This window comes from Sphaerodactylus townsendi, linkage group LG03 (genome assembly GCF_021028975.2).
Source record: "Sphaerodactylus townsendi isolate TG3544 linkage group LG03, MPM_Stown_v2.3, whole genome shotgun sequence".
In the NCBI taxonomy this organism is placed as follows: domain Eukaryota; kingdom Metazoa; phylum Chordata; class Lepidosauria; order Squamata; family Sphaerodactylidae; genus Sphaerodactylus; species Sphaerodactylus townsendi.
In genome coordinates this window covers 72,352,124-72,369,631 of record NC_059427.1, presented here as the reverse complement: position 1 = coordinate 72,369,631, position 17,508 = coordinate 72,352,124, and the positions used below count along the sequence as shown (strand labels likewise).

Here is a 17,508-nt window from a genome sequence, read left to right as displayed (position 1 = left end):
AAAACTGTCTGGTGGGATGCAGGATAATAATAATAAATATTTGCTAAAGCAATGGAGCCACTCACAGTTCTCTTAGAACACCCTCAGCCCATGCAGAAGCAGGCTTGCTGTGAAAACCCTACAGGGTCATCATAAACCAGCTGTGACTTGATGGCACACATAAACAAAGCAACAAAGACTCCAAGCTAAGAGGAAATTGCTGTTCCTGGTGCGGGATATCAGTGAGTGTAATAATGGCTTTTTAAAAGGGCATTTTAATTTCTGCATGTAAACTTTTGTCCCCAGATGCAAAACCAAAGTTATGCAGGTGTAACCAACTGACCCATCAAAGCAGCATTTCCACATTCTAAAAACTTTAGCTTGCTCAGCAATGAAATGGCCCCCACATACTCATTAAGATCTCAGTTCTTATAAGTGCAAGGCATTCCCTCAAATGGCTTCATTCTAGGTTGTTTACAGCATCTTTGTTTTGGCTCAAAACTAAGCATCAAGGAATGGCAATGTCCCTCAACTTAGATATGGCTAGAAACCTACAGAGGTCTCATCTATGAAATATGCTCCACTTTCTTCAAGGGCATCATATTCTGGATCTGCTGAAGTTTCTGGACTGAAGGCAATCTCTTATAGACTCCACTAGAACAGTTAAATGGAAAAGTTGCTGGGGTTGCATTCTAAACACTATCAAAGTCTTCTGCTGTCCCATGACTCCTAAATTTGAAAAATCAACAGAAACACCTTAGAACACCTAAGCAAAGAGTGTCCGGACTGTGTCACTAGTGAAACCACTGAGGTTTGATCCATCTCATTGCTTTTCCGCAGACGGACAAAACACTGCCTAAAGTAATCTCCGGCTCCACGCAGGGTTCTCGAAAAAGAAGCAGCTCTGATTCGCTACAGAATGGTTCAATCCAGCCCAGGACTTCACCCCCTAATTTACAAGAGCCACATGGTTTGTTCCACCCAGCTGCTACCAGTTTATGGTTCATTCCAGGCACACCCCATCCAAATGAGGATGGTTTGCCCCATCTTTAGAGAACTTTATACCCATACAGGACTACATCAGGGGAAACAGGACGGCAACACATAAGGTCAACCTGTTATCCGGGACTCCCATTCCTCAACTCTCAGGTTAGTTTCCCCTTTTTCTCCGTTCTCCACCCCGCCTTCTTCGAAATAGCTCAGTCCAGTCTTTACACCTACCAATAAAGGGCTGTGCCATTCCAGCGGGAGGGGGTGATTTCTCGAGAGGGCAGTATCTTCCCAGCCCAAGCTTTGTTTGCGCCAAGCAGACGTCTCCGGGGTCTTGCCCCTCTCAGCTTGGGCACTTCCCGACTCCGAGATGTCATGTTCCCATAGCCAGCCTTGACACGCATCCCCTCTGTGTTGCACGCCCGGAGCGACGTATTTTTCCAGCGACTGTTTCTTCTCTAACCCATCCGGTGGGATCGGCCAGTGAGGACCACAGGCTGAGCGCCCCTGATCCTTGCCGGGACCTCTCGCGAAGTCGGCGATGGATTGAACGCCCTTCTTCCGCCTCCAGGTCGTGCGGCGCAGGGAAGGCGGCCGGGCCAATGGAGCGGTGCGCCTGCGTGGAGCGGGAGCTGGACAAAGTGCTGCAGAAGTTCCTTTGCTACGGCCAGCATTGCGAGCGAGGCCTGGAGGAGCTGCTGGTTTACGTCAGCCAGCTGAGGGAGGAGCTGAGCACTGCAGGTGCGTGGGCCACCTGTCCTCTCCCGCCCGGAGGCAGAGGCGCGTGCAGCCAGCAAGCGGGAGGGAGGGAGAGGTTGCATCTCGAACTTCTGCAGAGGTCCAAAGACAACAGGAGACCTGTGGTGCCCAGTCGAATTTGTTCCAGTATAGTCGTTCCTAAATCAGGGATGACCTAGAATTGTTAGCTGCCTGGAGGGGGAAGGTGCCGTGTCCATTTAATGGAGGCTTAACGGGGTGTTATTTACTAGGTGCTGTTATTTATCTGCATGCCAAGAAAAGCGTCACCTGCCCATTTCCACACATTACACCTCTATTAAATGGATAGGTAATTTTTCTCCAGGATTATTGGCAACCCGATTAGATTCACAAAAGTGTATCTCTTTCAGGGCTGATTTCTTTACACAACTGAGGGGGCTGGGGGGAGAATCTTACAAGGAGAGCTCATTTGAAACAAGATCTATTCCATTATGAATCATTCGGCATCCTGTTTCATGCTTAAATTTGGAGTGAGGCCCATTACTGTCAGTGTGGCTTTATTTGGAATAAATGTAACATAGCCTAAATTGCTATTAGTAGGTTTAAGTGTGGCTCTGTGTGTATTAGATTGTGTCAGAAGTACAAATCAATACAATGAGGGTGGAAAACAGCAAAGAATTGAGGCAGCAGGCTTCTTAGAATGCTTTCCAAACTCAACTATGTAAAAAAAACCCTAAAATTCCCTTTGATCTCATTTTCTTTTTAAAAGTTGCAGAAAATATTGAAAAAACAAAACTAATGTACTTGAACGAGATGGACTTGGAAATCTGCCCTGCTGTGGGAATGCCTAGCTCCTGACAGCTAAAACTGTTTTGGACTTGAGAATGATGTTCATTTAGAAAACATATATGCCATCTCCCCACAGACCTGCTTGACATAGATCAAAAAGTCTAATGTTCATTCCTGTTTTTCTTCAAAAATACAAATAATAAGCCATACAAAAAAATAAAAACATTCAACAGCTTAAAATGACATTAATGAAACTGTCCTCACACTAGAAGCAGACCATAAACACAATTCAAAAGATGGAACCCCTCTCTTAAAACTCTTTATACTTTTTGGGTATAAAGAAATGTTTTGGACTCTTGCTGAAAGGGCATTAAGGCAGGTGCCAGACAATCTTCAAGGGGAAAGGCAAACTCTATGCTGGGCATCATTAGAAAAGGAATTGATAATAAAACTGCAAAGATTGTCATGCCCTTATATAAAGCAGTGGTGCTACCGCACTCGGAGTACTGTGTCCAGTTCTGGTCGCTGCATCTCAAAAAGGATATTGAGGAGATAGAAAAAGTGCAGAGAAGGGCAACGAGGATGATTGAGGGACTGGAGCACCTTCCCTATGAGGAGAGGCTGCAGCGTTTGGGACTGTTTAGTTTGTAGAGGAGACGACTGAGGGGGGATATGATTGAAGTCTATAAAATTATGCATGGGGTAGAAAATATTGACAGAGAGAAATTTTTCTCTCTTTCTCACAATACTAGAACCAGGGGGCATTCATTGAAAATGCTGGGGGGAAGAATTAGGACTAATAAAAGGAAACACTTCTTCACGCAGTGTGTGATTGGTGTTTGGAATATGCTGCCACAGGAGGTGGTGATGGCCACTAACCTGGATAGCTTTAAAAGGGGCTTGGACAGATTTATGGAGGAGAAGTCGATTTATGGCTACCAATCTTGATCCTCTTTGATCTGAGATTGCAAATGCCTTAACAGACCAGGTGATCGGGAGCAACAGCCGCAGAAGGCCATTGCTTTCACCTCCTGCAGGTAAGCTCCCAAAGGCACCTGGTGGGCCACTGCGAGTAGCAGAGAGCTGGACTAGATGGACTCTGGTCTGATCCAGCTGGCTTGTTCTTATGTTCTTATGAAAGACATTCCAAAGGTGAAGTGCCAACACTGAAAAAGCCCTGCCTCTGGTTGCCGCTTGTCTCACATCTGCATGTGGGACTACAGAGAGCAAGACTTGGTAGGCTGGATTGAGAATAAAGGCTGTGCATCACTCTGAAGCAACTCTCTTCCTATCTGTTGATCTCTCTTTCCTACTAGTAGACTAGAAGAAGAGAGGAAATATATCTCTTATCTGGTTGGGGTGTTCTTCCACCTGTTTTGTATTATACTATAATGGTTATTTGTCATTCGTTTTTGAACATTAAGATTCCACTCTTGCTGCTGCTGTATACAGACAGTAGGGGAAAGTTTTGTAATGCATTGGATCTGGTCATGTTGAATCTAAGTTACTCTAAACATGGGAGGAAAGATTTTGGTTCCGTTGTACTAAGCTGTTTCCAGATGGCAGCTGTGAGCAAGAAAACCTCTTGTTGGGAGGGCCTATAAACTGTTCGACAATCTGTACTTATGTGAATCCACCCAGAGTGGCAGCCACCATCCAGGGTCTCAAGTCCAGGTCTTTCACATCACCTCTACTTAGTCCTTATAAGTGAAGATACTGGGAATTGAACATGAGGTCTTCTGCATGCCAAGCAGATGCTCTATGACTCAGTTATGGCTCTTCTTATTTAAAATATCAACACTTTCTCCTACTGCAGCCTTACAACAAACACCACTGTCTGCCACGCTGTCCCTGGTCATGTCCCAGTGCTGCAAGAAGATCAAGGATACTGTGCAGAATCTAGCTTCAGATCACAAAGACATTCACAGCAGTATTTCTAGGGTGGGCAAGGCAATTGACAGGGTGAGTATATCAATCAGCTTAGCTCTAGATTTCAAGAAGATGGGAACGAAGGCATTTCAGTACAGATATTGCGTAGTTAGGTTTTTAGGAGGAAATGTAAGCTTATGTTCAGTCACGCAACATGAAGTTCATTCATGAAGCACTGGCCACTGTAACTGAGTGTAATGCGTATCTTCTGATCCCACTATTTTTTCTTTTGGTGGCATCCACACTACAGTCAGAATACCCTGCTATCGTGCAGGCAGAAAAAAGTTTTTGTATTCTGCTAGGTCCCAAAACCAGTTTCTTTCCCCATGCGTATTATACAAAAATCTGGATTCCACATGAGGGAATATCAAATTTTGTTCCAGGAAATCAGATTAACTAAACTGCAATTCATCATACAAACTTGTGTGTTTTGTATTTGTTGAACAAGTTTTGTTTCCCTGTCATCACCATCCTTTCAATACCAGGAATTTTGTTTTGAGGAGGCTGAGGGATATGAGTTGAAAACATTGGAGGATTCATTATCTTTGACATTTTTTAACCTGTGGGTGCCTTTGGAATACTGTCATACTGTGATGGGTGCAACCACAAAATGGCTCCTATGAGAGGCAGAACCAATCACAAAATATCAGGGAGTGAGATTTAATAATAGTTCTTCAACATAGCGCTCAGTGACGTAGTTATAGATTTTTATGGGGTGGGTTTGCAAAGCAGGGCTATGCCCCCACCGATTCCTGGGGTGGGGCTACACCCTCCAAGCCCTGCCCCAGTGCTTATAAAAGCAGCTCTCCGAGACCAGGGATGGCAGACTCCCCTGCTCCATCTGCCCCCCCCCCCCACCGGCTGGGGTCCCTTCTGCCCTCCCCTCTGGGCAGAGGGGGAGCTAGGGAAAATGGAGCCTGGTGCAAAACCTGAGTTTTGCGGGGGAGGGGAAGCATGGGCGGATGCTATGATGCTGGAATCCACCCCCAAACAGCATCACTTTCAATGGTGTTTAAACTAGGGGGCCTAGGTTCTCCTTTTAAATCCACCTTAAAGGGAGAATCTAGGGTCCCCAGTTAAAACAACATTGAAAATGATGCTGTTTTGGGGTGGATTCTCCCCCACCCTGAAACAGCATCACTTTCAATGTTTAAACTGGGGACCTCAGATTCTCCCTTTAAATCCATGCCGAAGGGGGTGGATTTAAAAGGAGAATCTGGGGAAATTTGGGGGGTGCTTGCTGTCAGGGGTGTAATTGTTAAGCTAGCAGCACCAAACTTTCAGGGTATCTTTAGAAGACTCTCCTGATGATACCACCTATGTTTGGTGAAGTTTGGTTCATGGGGTCCAAAGTTATGGACCCTCAAAGGTGTAGCCCCCATCTTCTATTAGCTCCCGTTAAAAACAATGGGGGATGAGGGCACCCCCTTTGGGAGTCCATAACTTTGTACCCCCTGAACCAAACCTCACCAAACCTGGGTGGTATCATCAGAAGAGTCTACCAAAAAATTCCTAGCCTAAAAACTCTGTGCCCTGCAGGCCAAAAACGGAAAAAAACACACTAAAATACAAAAAAACACAAACTGGGGGTAGAGCTTCGGACATGTAATGGGCGGGTTGAACCCGGGACCCCTCCTTACCTACGTCTCTGATAGTGCTTAAACAGTGTGCCTTAAACAGTGTGTGATGTGATTTAGCATGTGTATTTTGATTCATATCTAGTAAACAAAATTTTAAAAGTACTTCATGATTTATATTTAGTAACAAATACTTGGACTGAAATGCTACGTATGTATAATAGATTGAAAATTTTATGTGGAAACTTATTTTTCTTAGGAAAATACATGAGGGGAAATCTAGACTCTAAAACTGTTTGCACAGTAATTTTACTGTGTTATTCTGTGGATACAGTTGTCCATCTACTTTAACAATATTAATTGTCTTCCATGGAAGTAATTGGGGCACTTGGTCTCACTAATGTTCTCTGTAGCATCACTTGCATTATTTGTAAGTTCCATATCAAATTGGTGATTACAATATTCCTTCTACCACATGGGAGAGCCATTAAGCCAAACTCTTGTAATATTGTACTGGCGATGGCATCCATTCATTATTATTTAGGGCGGGTAGAAGAACTGAAAAAAATATCCCACATCTGTTTTGGCTTTTGGAAAACTGATTGTTAGTGGGGCTTCCTGATGACGCTCTGCAATGGTTGTTCCCCTCCCCCTACCTCTGTTCCAGAATTTTGATGCAGATTTATGTGGCATTGTTCCTGCAATGGTCTGGGAATCCCAAGAGAAACAGATCCTGGTGCTGGCCATTATAGAACACCTTTACCAACAAGGGATGCTTGGAGTGGCTGAGGAGCTGTGTCAGGTACTAGAATTAAAGGAAATACAAGTTCTAATAGCTTTTATATGGTATGCTGAACTGATGACCATAGCTCTGCATTGTTCTGTGCTTATTAACCATTGATTGGCACTCATGCAAGAGTTCTACTAGACTTTCTGTATCTTGCCTACAAGGGTAAGGGAAACAGCAGCCTGACCCTGCTAACTGGATTTATTGTGAAATACAGCTAACTGCCTGTTGTTGTTTTTTTTCATCTTGCCTGCAAATCAACAAACTCTACTGAAACCTCCCTCTGGGGATATTTCTGTTTCTGCTCTGCGTCTTTGACAAAAGGAATGGAGATGTGTCCTCATTCAACTTTTAGATTTTTTTGTCCACAGGAGTCCACCATGAATGTAGATGTAGATTTCAAAAAGCCATTTCTTGAACTTAACAGCATACTAGAAGCGCTACACAAACAGGACTTGGAGCCAGCCTTGAGGTAAGAATGAAACACTTTTGTATAGTTTTTCCTCCTGAGGATTGTTCTCCCTCCTTCTGTATTTCTCGAAAAGATTGCTTATAGTAGAGCATAAGTTTCAACACAAGGATGCTTGAAACGGATTGGATCCAGATTAACATTATTTTTTTCTGTCAGTACAAGAATTTCTGCTGCGAAGCATGACTTTCCTGCCTCCCTTACAGGAAAATCAGGCTCTGTGGGTGAAATTGCTTGCACACAGAGAAACACGAGTCTAAACCCAAACCAAAGCTTGTTCCTAGAAAGTAAACCTCTTGGGGTTTGTCCCTCTTTATATTTAGAAAAGTATTGAGAACTTGTTTCTCCCACTGGTTTTGACCCTCCAACAAAGTTTAGAATATATTGGTCCTTGACAATGAATATTGTTCTTGGTCTCTGTTCTTGTCTCTCTTCAAACTTTGTGAACCAGAGCATGAGGAGGACATTGCTAGCATTCTCTACCTGCCCGAAGAAAGCTTCTCTGTAAATATGTAATTTGAAGACTATCTTCTTGGTGTAACAACTGCTCCATCATGTTTTCTTTCTGGTACTAAGCAATGATGTCCTTTGCCCAGTTGGGCAATATTTCACAGACAGCAGCTGACAGAACTGAACAGCTCTCTAGAGTTCCGGTTACATCGACTCCACTTCATCAGGCTTCTTGCTGGTGGTCCTGGCAAGGAGCTAGAGGCCCTGAGCTATGCACGCCATTTTCAGCCTTTTGCTCACCTGCACCAGCAAGGTGAGGCTGTTTGTAAACCTACTTTGGCACTGGCCTCTTGGAGTGGTTATCTTGGGAGAGATTAATCTTTCCTGCCAGAATTTCCTCCAGTGAGAAATACAGTCCAATACATTTCTCCAGTGAGAAATACAGTCCAATACGATACATTTCTCATCAGGAGTTATAGTGGGCCAAATTTTATTGGACCTCGTTAGGTCCAATGGAGTCAGTTACTAAGTTTGGCCTTTAAAGGGTAGCTCTTTGCCAACAAAGGGTTTTAACCACCTTTTAGTGGAGGAAGATATGGGATTTCCTTTCCTAAAAATGCAATTATTGGCTTGAGACTGATTTGACCCAGTGAATGGAACAAATCAGCTCCTGAGAATTGGGTCATAGAGCAGAATATCACATTAGTGAAAACATGTTAATGTGAGTGGTGCTTTCTGTGTCTTGCTACCTAGAGATTCAGGTGATGATGGGCAGTCTGGTATACTTACGCTTGGGCCTAAAGAACTCTCCATACAGGCACTTGTTAGACGACAGCCACTGGACTGAGATTTGTGAGACTTTCACTCGTGATGCTTGTGCCTTGTTGGGCCTCTCCGTGGAGTCTCCCCTGAGTGTCAGGTAAAGCCTGATGTCGGTGGGATGGGGCGCAGAGCTGGGCAGTGCTGAGTTCCCTCTCTCTGTGCAGTTTTGCCGCAGGATGTGTAGCGCTACCAGTTCTGATGAACATCAAAGCTGTGATTGAGCAGAGACAGTGCACAGGCGTTTGGAGCCACAAGGATGAGCTGCCTGTGAGTGCCTGACCCATTGTGGGAAAGGGTATTGTGGTGGAGTACCTGTAGGTTGTGGTGGGGGGAGTTCCTTGAGAAAGAAGCAGGGAGGGGGCTGATTCTCCTGTTACTCTAACAGATTGAGATTGAACTGGGGATGAAGTGCTGGTACCATTCGGTCTTTGCGTGCCCTATCTTACGCCAGCAGACAACAGACTCCAACCCACCCATTAAGCTCATCTGTGGACATGTCATCTCTCGTGATGCTCTGAACAAACTCATCAATGGAGGAAAGTGAGTGATAGTTACCAAACCATGTTTTTGCATGGAATTCTGAGAATTGTTGTATGATAAACCCACCTAAGGATCAGATACTATGCCATCATCAGGCTGTTCTGTAATTACACTGAAAATACTTTAGGTGCTGAGACCCGCTAGAACAGAGGTCTGCAACCTGCGGCTCTCCAGATGTTCATGGACTACAATTCCCATCAGCCCCTGCCACCATGGCCAATTGACCATGGTGGCAGGGGCTGATGGGAATTGTAGTCCATGAACATCTGGAGAGCCGTAGGTTGCAGACCCCTGCGCTAGAAGGATGTAGAAAGTCAGACTCTTTACTTTTATTTGTTATCTTGGGATTACCACCATACTTCAGCAGCACAATGTCTGCTGCCTGCTGCTGGGAAGCACTATACCACCTTTAGTGAGAACTCCAGCACTGCTGCCTGCAATTGCTAAGGTAGGATCTACATCTGAAGTCCCCAGATTGAAATTGACTTTGTTCTTGCTAGAAAAATGTACAGTGGAACAGTGGTCTTGGGATTTGCTGGTCAATTGTGGAAAAGACCACAGAAAGGGCCTCTCTCCCAACTTTCTTTTTCTTCTTCTTTTTTCTTCCATTTATAAACTACTCTCCCCATAAAATGGGCTCCTAGTGGTACTTTTATATGTGTTGCTGGCCAGTACTCAGAGCTCTTTCTAATTGCTGTTTTGTGTTTTTATTACAGGTTGAAATGTCCATATTGCCCTATGGAGCAAAACCCAGCCGATGGGAAACGCCTCATCTTTTGATAATCACATTCTTTGAAGGTGGTGCTGGGAAAATGGACAGAAGGAATAAGCTTTTGGGACAGGGTTTGATGGGAGGTCTTATTTGCCTGCAGGAGTTGACATTAGCCTGCTGCACTAACTCATATAGTCCTGAAAGCTGCTGCTTGCTCAGTGAGGCAGAACAGCAGCTTCCTGGGTCAGAGGAGAGTGGTTTCCTATGGGTGCTGTCAGCTACAGCATGTGATTGTGTACACATGGCACTACTGTCTCAGCTTCCAGGCTTCTTCATGGGGGGGCTTAGCTGAGCAGCTTTCTAGTAAGATATTCTGCCCTGTCCCCATGGCAGATCTATTCTTGCTGGGGATACAGTTACACAATTAATAAAGAGCTGCTTCTGCCACTTCATAATACCTTGAAAATAAAATTTCTGTCATCTTGTTTTGATCAGTTGGAAAGAAAAAAGTTATGTATCTAAAAAGGGAAATTGTTTTAAAGAAACTTAAAAGTTAAAACAGACATCTTTAGAACTTAGTGCTGACCTTCTGAGGAAAGTTTTAAAATAAATGGAAGAGAAAAGGACAGTAACTGAGACACTAACAATGATTTGTGAATTTTGGGGGAGGAGATTGGTTTAAAATGCAGCCTTTTCACATAGATGTGAAGGATGCATGTGTCATTACTGAATGCCTCTTGCTATAAAATCCCTGGACACAGATAACAATCTCATCAGAAAAACTTTCAAACCTGCTGATAGTACATATTTAGAAACCAACTTGTATCTTTAGTAAGGTAGAAATCCTTATGTTGTGGTGTGCTATCTGTTATAGATTAGTATAAATTGGAAGAACTAGGATTTCTGCTGCAGGATGAGAAATCTGGGGCATTAGAATACTTAGCTTGATGGATATAGGAAAGATAATATGCAGTTCTTTCCTCATCATGACTTTGTCAACAATTCAATTCCAAGTAATTCTGTAGCTTAACAGATAAAAATGCTCAGCAGTATATAAACAAAGGTGGCGAGGCCTCTTAAGCTTAACTAGAGGCAGAATACCAATACCACATTATTATGGGGAGAAAGCTGGAACCACTGCCAGAAAGACACTTAAGATGTTTTCATCCTTTAGCTTGCCTGAGAAAATGCTACAAGTGGTAATTTTATGATGTGGAACTCCATAACTGGGCTTATCTGGAGAAAATTGCTAAGGTTATAGGACAGCATATACAAAATACTTGAGAAAGGATCCTACAGACAAGATCCAAGTATTTTAGCTTAAAGGCAGCCGTGACTATTTGAGAGCCAGTTTCTGCTAAATGAGCTTTCGAAACAGGGCTGTAATATGTTCTAAATAATTTTCCTGAAATAGCTGTGGCAACAATCAACACAGGCCTTGAGAAGGATAAATTTACAAAGGTCTATTAATTTGTGGTCTATTAATTTAAAAAGGGGTTTTGTCCCATTGCATGTAAGAATGCAGGAAGGGGATCTCCTACCTTCTGCTTGGAGTATCCCAATTGCCACAACAAGAGAAGGATGGCAAAGAAATACAACTAAATAAACTTCTTTCCAACCTGACTTGGGATTTGATTTTTGTGATAAAAACCAGAAGATACTTTTCTCTGGTGTAGCATTTTGTTGATTGCATTACATAACAGTGTTGTACTTTACAGAGGAAAACACAAATTCCACCCTTTGAGCAGAGGAGATGGAGATGGCTTTTGCTAGGACAGGCATTTTAGTCTTTTGAGGTTATTAAGTCATCTGCTGGTGGTCGGGTGAGCGAAGACAGCTGAACTGGGCAATTACCATAGGGCATGAGCTGTTAAAAGAATGAACAACATTTCAAGATAGTAGAAAATACTTTAATCCTCTTAGACTCCCTAAAGGAGAACATCTGTTTTAGAGCAGGATGGTAAACTCCTTAGGCTAGATTTGGTCCAAAATACAGTCATTAACACACACCACTTTGCACCACTCAGGATAGAATATTCAGCTGATTTTTTTCCAAGCCAGTGACGAGTTTGCCTTTTAAGGCTACTGGTGATGCCAACTTCACTGTTCAGCACAAAGGGGACAGAAAACAGCCAGCTTCTTTATCCACAGTTTTAACATTAATATTCAGTCACTTGTCTCATTTGCAGAGAAGCTACAAGTAGGGAACAGTCACGTCAGTCCTTAAAGCCTCTTCCATCAACGTTTCTCACAAGGGGAGAGGAAGAGCCTCCACCTCTTCCAAGCACTCATCATAGGTTTCCTGATATTCTTCATGTGGCTTGATCATGATCACACATGTTGGGCGTTTTGAACCTGCAGCTGCTCCTAAGTCCTAAAAGAAACCACAGGAAAGCAAAATTCATTTCCAAGATAACTTGTGACAGTTTCCCATTAGCCCCAAAACAAGCACACATCTTCACTACTGCACAGGCCTATTCACAAGTACAATATGGTCACACTGAGATGCATGTGAAGCAGTCATTTATTTCAGAATACAAAGTGCAAGAAGGCAAATGTCAGGATGCAGGACCACATGATGTAAGGAGCAACGCATACAAACTGTAATATGGGACTTGTGAGAATGAGCAGACAAAATAAACAGAGATTTCAGCAATAGTGAACCAATAAAAGGGCTGATGTGTACGTTTAAAAAGATGACAACCCAAATAACAAAGAGAAGCAAGTCTGCCTTCCTGGCACAGAATTTTGAGATTCTGACTATGGCTGCATCTTGTTGAAAGCAGCATTACTGTGAAGATAATCTGGCTGCTTTACATGCAGGAAATTTGAGTATTTGCACAGCTTCGTGCTAACAGAGTAATGCCCCTAATCTTAAAAAATTATCTGTAGAGAAGATCTAGTACAAAAAATCCTCGGTCATCCCTTTGCTGCTGATTTAATATCTGAGCCCAGGCCAGGGAAGAATTTGGAGTCCAGTTTTAAACAGTTTCTAAACAACTGCACAAGCATAATGTTAAGCTAGCATTTCAGAGACAGTTTAGCAGTACTATGCCTATTCTGCTGATTTGACATAGAATCATGGAATTGAAAGAGACCCCAAGGCAGAGGCGTAGCTGGGCAAAACTGCGTCTGGTGCACAGTCTATATTTTCCACTCCCCACCCATGGCCCCCCCTTCCCACACTTACCTTAGTTCCTTTCGTTTTTCTAGGACTTTTTCAGGCTGAAAAAAAGGCCTATTCGCAGTTCAGGCTTAAAAATGGCCTGATGGGAACTATACTGTAGTTCCTCAGGCCGTTTTTAGCCTATTACTAATGAAACAGGCACTTTCAGCCTAACTCTAGGAAAAGTAAAAGAACTAAGGTAAGAGAAGAAAAGATAGTAGGTCTGGGGGCGATTTTCCGTGCCGTCCCAGGCGTGCACCCAGTGCACCCCCCACCCCCTTGTAGCCCCACCACTGCCCCAAGGGACATCAATTCCAACCCCCTGCCATGCAGGAATACATAATCAAAGCATTCCTGACACTTGGCCCTCCAGCCTCTGTTTAAAAGCCTCCAAAGAAGGAAACTCCACCATACTCTAAGGCAGTGTATTTCACTGTAAACAGCCCTTATTGTCAGGAAGTTCTTCCTAATGTTCAGCTGGAATCTCTTTTCCTGTACCTTGAATCAGTTACTCTGGAGCAACAGAAAACAAGCTTGCTCCCTTTTAAACGGTACTATAGAATATTCAAATACTGAAACATGGCTATCATGTCATCCCTTAACCTTCTCTTCTCCAGACTAAACATACCCAGCTCCCTAAGTCTCTCCTCATAGGGCAGACCTTTTACCATTTTGGTTGCCCTCCTCTGGACCCGTACTAGCTTGTCAATATCCTTTCTGCACTGTGGTGCCCAGAACTGGACATAGTATTCCAGGTGAGATCTGACCAATGCAGAATAGAGAAGTATTATTATATCCATCGATGTAAACACTATACTCCTATTGATGCACCCCAGAATTACACTGGCTTTCTTGGCTGCCGCATCACACTGCTGACTCATGTTTAGTTTGTGGTCTACTAAGACTCCCAGACCCCTTTCACATGTACTGTTGTCAAACCAGTTGTCACCCATCTGTATCTGTATTCCATTTCTGCTTAAGTGTAGTATCTCACATTTATCTGTTGAAATTAATTTTGGCCCAGCTCTCTAATCTGTCCAGGTCATTTTGAATTCTGACCCTGTCCTCTGAGTATTAGCTATCCCTCCTAATTTAGTGTCATCTTTGATTAGTATGCCCTCATCTTTGATTAGCATGCAAATCTGATTAACATGCCCTCTATTCCATCATCCAAGACATTGATAAAAGTACTGAGCTGCAGGAAAAAAAGCTTAACAATTCCCTTTCCATACTCTTAATTCTATAGTACCGTTTTGGAAGGAATATAGACGTATGGAAGATTCCGGTCTTCACACATGATGGGGATGTGACAATACACATCAATAGGTAATGTATCTCCTGCAAGGACTGTGATCCTTTTTAAAGAAAAAATAAGCTGTTAGAAGTTGGCAATAATATAACATACCTGAAACTACCTAAGTGATTGCTAATATGTCAGCATCAACATACAGAGTGCAGGAAGACAGATCATTGCCCAGAGGCACTTATAGTATAGAAGGGGGAATAAAGTGAGACACCAGAGCGAGGAAGGAGTCGGTTGCTGGTTGGTTGAGACAGAGTAGGTTAAAGCTTAATCCAACGAAGACGGAGGTCCTTTGGCTGGGCCGGGGGGAGAGACCGAGGGAATTTCAGCCGCCTAATCTGGAGGGGGTCATGTTGACCCCAACATCTCTGGCTCACAGCCTGGGGGTCCGCCTGGACTCTTCATTATCAATGGAGAGCCAGGTGGCCCATGTTACCCAGGTTGCGTTTTTCCACCTTCGCCAGGCGCGGCGGCTGGCTCCCTATCTCTCCCAGTCCGACCTGGCCACTGTGATCCATCGGCTGGTCACCTCGAGGTTGGATTGATTGTAACTTCGGCTCTACACGGGCCTTCCCTTGCGACTGATCCGGAAGCTGAAGCTGGTCCAGAATGCAGCGGCACGGCTTCTAACAGGTGGTGGTTATTCGGACCATATTACCCCTGTGCTGTGCCGTCTGCACTGGCTTCCAGTGGAGTTCCGGATCGTTTTCAAGGTGCTGGTATTAACCTTTAAGGCCTTACGCGGCATGGGGCCCACATACCTGCGGGACCGCATCACCCCTTATGTCCCACATAGGTCGCTGCGCTCGGCAACGGCGGATTTACTGGTGACCCCTGGTCCTGCAATGATACGGCTGGCCTCAACCCGGGCCAGAGCCTTTACGGCTCTGGCCCCTGCCTGGTGGAATGCTTTACCTCTGGCGGTGCGGGCCCTGCGGGACCTTAACGAGTTCCGTAGGGCCTGCAAGACGGAGCTCTTCCACCGGGCTTTTGGGGAGGCCAGCCGTGGATCTACTGCCCCCTACCAACACTGACATTGAAATCAAAATTGAGGCTGCCGTTCCATCCTATTATAGCTGGGCCTGCTTTACTTATAAATGCCATCGCAGGCCCGGTCTACCTCCTCCCCTCCTTTTTTCTTTTTTGGCCTTGACGGGGCGCCTGTCTTAAACTATTTTATAAATCGGGTTTGTTGACTTACAGTTTCTCGCTGTAAACTGCTGCTTAGGTTTTAATGATTTTAGTATTTTATGCTGTTGACCTGCTGTTTGATGTAACAGCCATGTTGTGAGCCGCCTTGAGCCCTCCGGGGATAAGGCAGCCTATAAGTTCAATAAAATAAATAAATAAATAAATAAATATAAGGATAAGCAGCAACAGCAGTAATGTATTCCACTCTTACATACCTAAGTTTAGTTTCAGTAGAGTATAGAACTCAAAGTCAGACACTGTAAGGTGTTTTTGCACAAGCCTTTGTTTCCCCAGCCTGAAGTAGCCCCAGTGGCACTGTTCGTCTCACTGCAGAGTTGCAGGTACACTGAAAACTGCTCATGCACCCCCACCACTATTTCAGCCCAGGCAAACAACGGGGGTGGGGGTGAAGTTCTCCTGTATCATGGTCCAATCAAAATCAGAATCCAGTGTGCTTGGGAGATTTTGTTTCCTGCTTGTCATGTTGTTGCTCTGAGAAGCAACATGCAGTCTAACTTTTACTCTGGCAGGGGAAGGCACGGAATGCCAGGAGACAAGAGGCTTGAGATAATAAATTTTATTCATCAGAGATTTTAGTGCCAAACAGGAGAGAACTGGATTAACAAAGAAAGTACGTCCTTTTTTATAAGAAAGGGCTAAGAATACATCAAAACAAAGCCTAGAGCCCTCCGGGGATGAGGCAGTCTATGAAATCTAATGAAATAAATCTCATACACGTCATGGCGAAACTTTACACTTCAATATAGCACTTCCAATTAACCATCTAAGAGTTCTCTTCCATTCTGGCCATCCAACCGTATGTAATATATCAAGTTTAGGGAGTGTGGCTAAATCTCAGTAGGAGTCTTCAGGCAGGTTCTCAATTCTTCCTGAGCAGCTAGGCTTTTTCTAAAACATTGTGTGAAGCAGAGGCTTATCAACTTTAAAGGCACAACAAACATAGTTTTTTCTATTCATTCATAATCAAGAATATGTTATATAAATTCCATTAATACATTTATTAACTTATAAATGGAATAGCTATTATCTAAAACCGTTTTAATCCTAATATATAACCTATTTTTAAAAAAATTTAATACACCTTCAGCAAAATTCATAAGCTCCCTTAAACATTACATCAGACCCTGTTACAGAAAGCTAACAGCTTTCACCGCGTATTTTAATCTCCTTTCTTTAGAGAAATTATCAGACAGAAACAAAGGGGTGTACATCAACTGGGTTCTTTAATTATCTTGGTGTGTGTATGTCTTGCCTGGCCTACGTTAAAACCAGAAAACTTTGGCTAGCCACGAAGGCTTCTAGATCATATTTTACTTCTGTTACTACAATGTCTGCCTTTTAAATTATCACAAGTCGTGCTGTTTGCCTCCAAACTATTGTGCTAAAGGCTTCAGAGAAAAGGTGAGTGTTGAGGAACACGGGAAGTGAAAAAATAACACCAAGCAGGTTTTCTGAGAGACAGTTACAGGCATAAAGAGCAGCAAGGCAGAAAAGGAATCAACACGACTACCCCTATGCTATTCGTACCATAGAGTACACACAGTGTAATAGATAGAGTCTCAACATACCTGGAAGTTATCAGATAGAAAAGATAGTAGAAAATGGTAATAAATAAGAGTATTTACCCCTTCTCGCCTTTATTGAGGAATTTTTGGACCTCTTTCACCCCGCGTCGGATCTGTTTATGCTTCGCCGCTATAAACGAAATGGGAGACTTTTAGCACGAAACCCCAAATGGGAGCTCTTTCCCCCCTCGCCTCATTCCTCCTTCTAAGACCAGCCCCTCCACGGACGTCTTCCTTTGCCCCACACCTTTCTTAATGCACTTGTAAAGTCTGCGCGTGAGCTTCCGGGAGGCCAGCGGCCGCGCAATCGCATTCACGTTCTCCACCAGCTCCTGGTAGGACCGTTCCGGGGTTTCCTCCGGCTCCGGTTCAGGCGCTTCCCCGCATTCCTGATGCTTGCTTCGGCCCATGCTCGCAGGAGAAAGACCACACGCTCACGCGCCCTTGCAGCTACACTTCCGGTTCCACGCCACAGCAAAGAACCCTGGGAGGAAAAACACA

General features: G+C 43.9%; 2 protein-coding genes across 3 annotated transcripts; one reads left to right on the top strand and one right to left on the bottom strand.

Moving 5' to 3' along the window:
* Positions 1-917: 917 nt before the first annotated feature.
* Positions 918-11,384, top strand: RMND5B (required for meiotic nuclear division 5 homolog B). Of its 2 annotated transcripts, none has more exons than XM_048490105.1 (10): positions 918-1,128; positions 1,454-1,710; positions 4,292-4,437; positions 6,649-6,783; positions 7,140-7,240; positions 7,834-8,000; positions 8,441-8,606; positions 8,674-8,776; positions 8,895-9,049; positions 9,766-11,384. In XM_048490105.1, the coding sequence occupies exons 2-10, from the start codon at positions 1,572-1,574 to the stop codon at positions 9,827-9,829; spliced, it is 1,176 nt and encodes a 391-aa protein (XP_048346062.1). In that variant the 5' UTR covers positions 918-1,128; positions 1,454-1,571; the 3' UTR covers positions 9,830-11,384. The 2 variants fall into 2 exon arrangements, with proteins under 2 accessions (XP_048346062.1, XP_048346063.1); XM_048490106.1 differs by having other exon boundaries at positions 919-1,128; positions 1,541-1,710.
* Positions 11,385-11,649: 265 nt separating this feature from the next.
* NHP2 (NHP2 ribonucleoprotein) lies at positions 11,650-17,497 on the bottom strand. Its single transcript, XM_048490107.1, has 4 exons — positions 17,255-17,497; positions 17,068-17,137; positions 14,177-14,282; positions 11,650-12,135 (listed from the first exon to the last, which is right to left on the bottom strand). The coding sequence occupies exons 1-4, from the start codon at positions 17,415-17,417 to the stop codon at positions 12,010-12,012; spliced, it is 465 nt and encodes a 154-aa protein (XP_048346064.1). The 5' UTR covers positions 17,418-17,497; the 3' UTR covers positions 11,650-12,009.
* Positions 17,498-17,508: the final 11 nt, after the last annotated feature.

Excerpts from the sequence above, each read along its gene's own strand:
- NHP2 (XM_048490107.1), bottom strand. The coding sequence starts at position 17,417 with ATGGGCCGAAGCAAGCATCAGGAATGCGGGGAAGCGCCTGAACCGGAG. Across the intron at positions 14,283-17,067 it reads CTCAATAAAGGCGAGAAGGG|GATCACAGTCCTTGCAGGAG; the intron begins GTAAATACTCTT and ends TTCTTTAAAAAG. Across the intron at positions 12,136-14,176 it reads TCTATATTCCTTCCAAAACG|GACTTAGGAGCAGCTGCAGG; the intron begins GTACTATAGAAT and ends GGTTTCTTTTAG.
- RMND5B (XM_048490105.1), top strand. The coding sequence starts at position 1,572 with ATGGAGCGGTGCGCCTGCGTGGAGCGGGAGCTGGACAAAGTGCTGCAG. Across the intron at positions 8,607-8,673 it reads GAGTCTCCCCTGAGTGTCAG|TTTTGCCGCAGGATGTGTAG; the intron begins GTAAAGCCTGAT and ends CTCTCTGTGCAG. Across the intron at positions 8,777-8,894 it reads GCCACAAGGATGAGCTGCCT|ATTGAGATTGAACTGGGGAT; the intron begins GTGAGTGCCTGA and ends TTACTCTAACAG.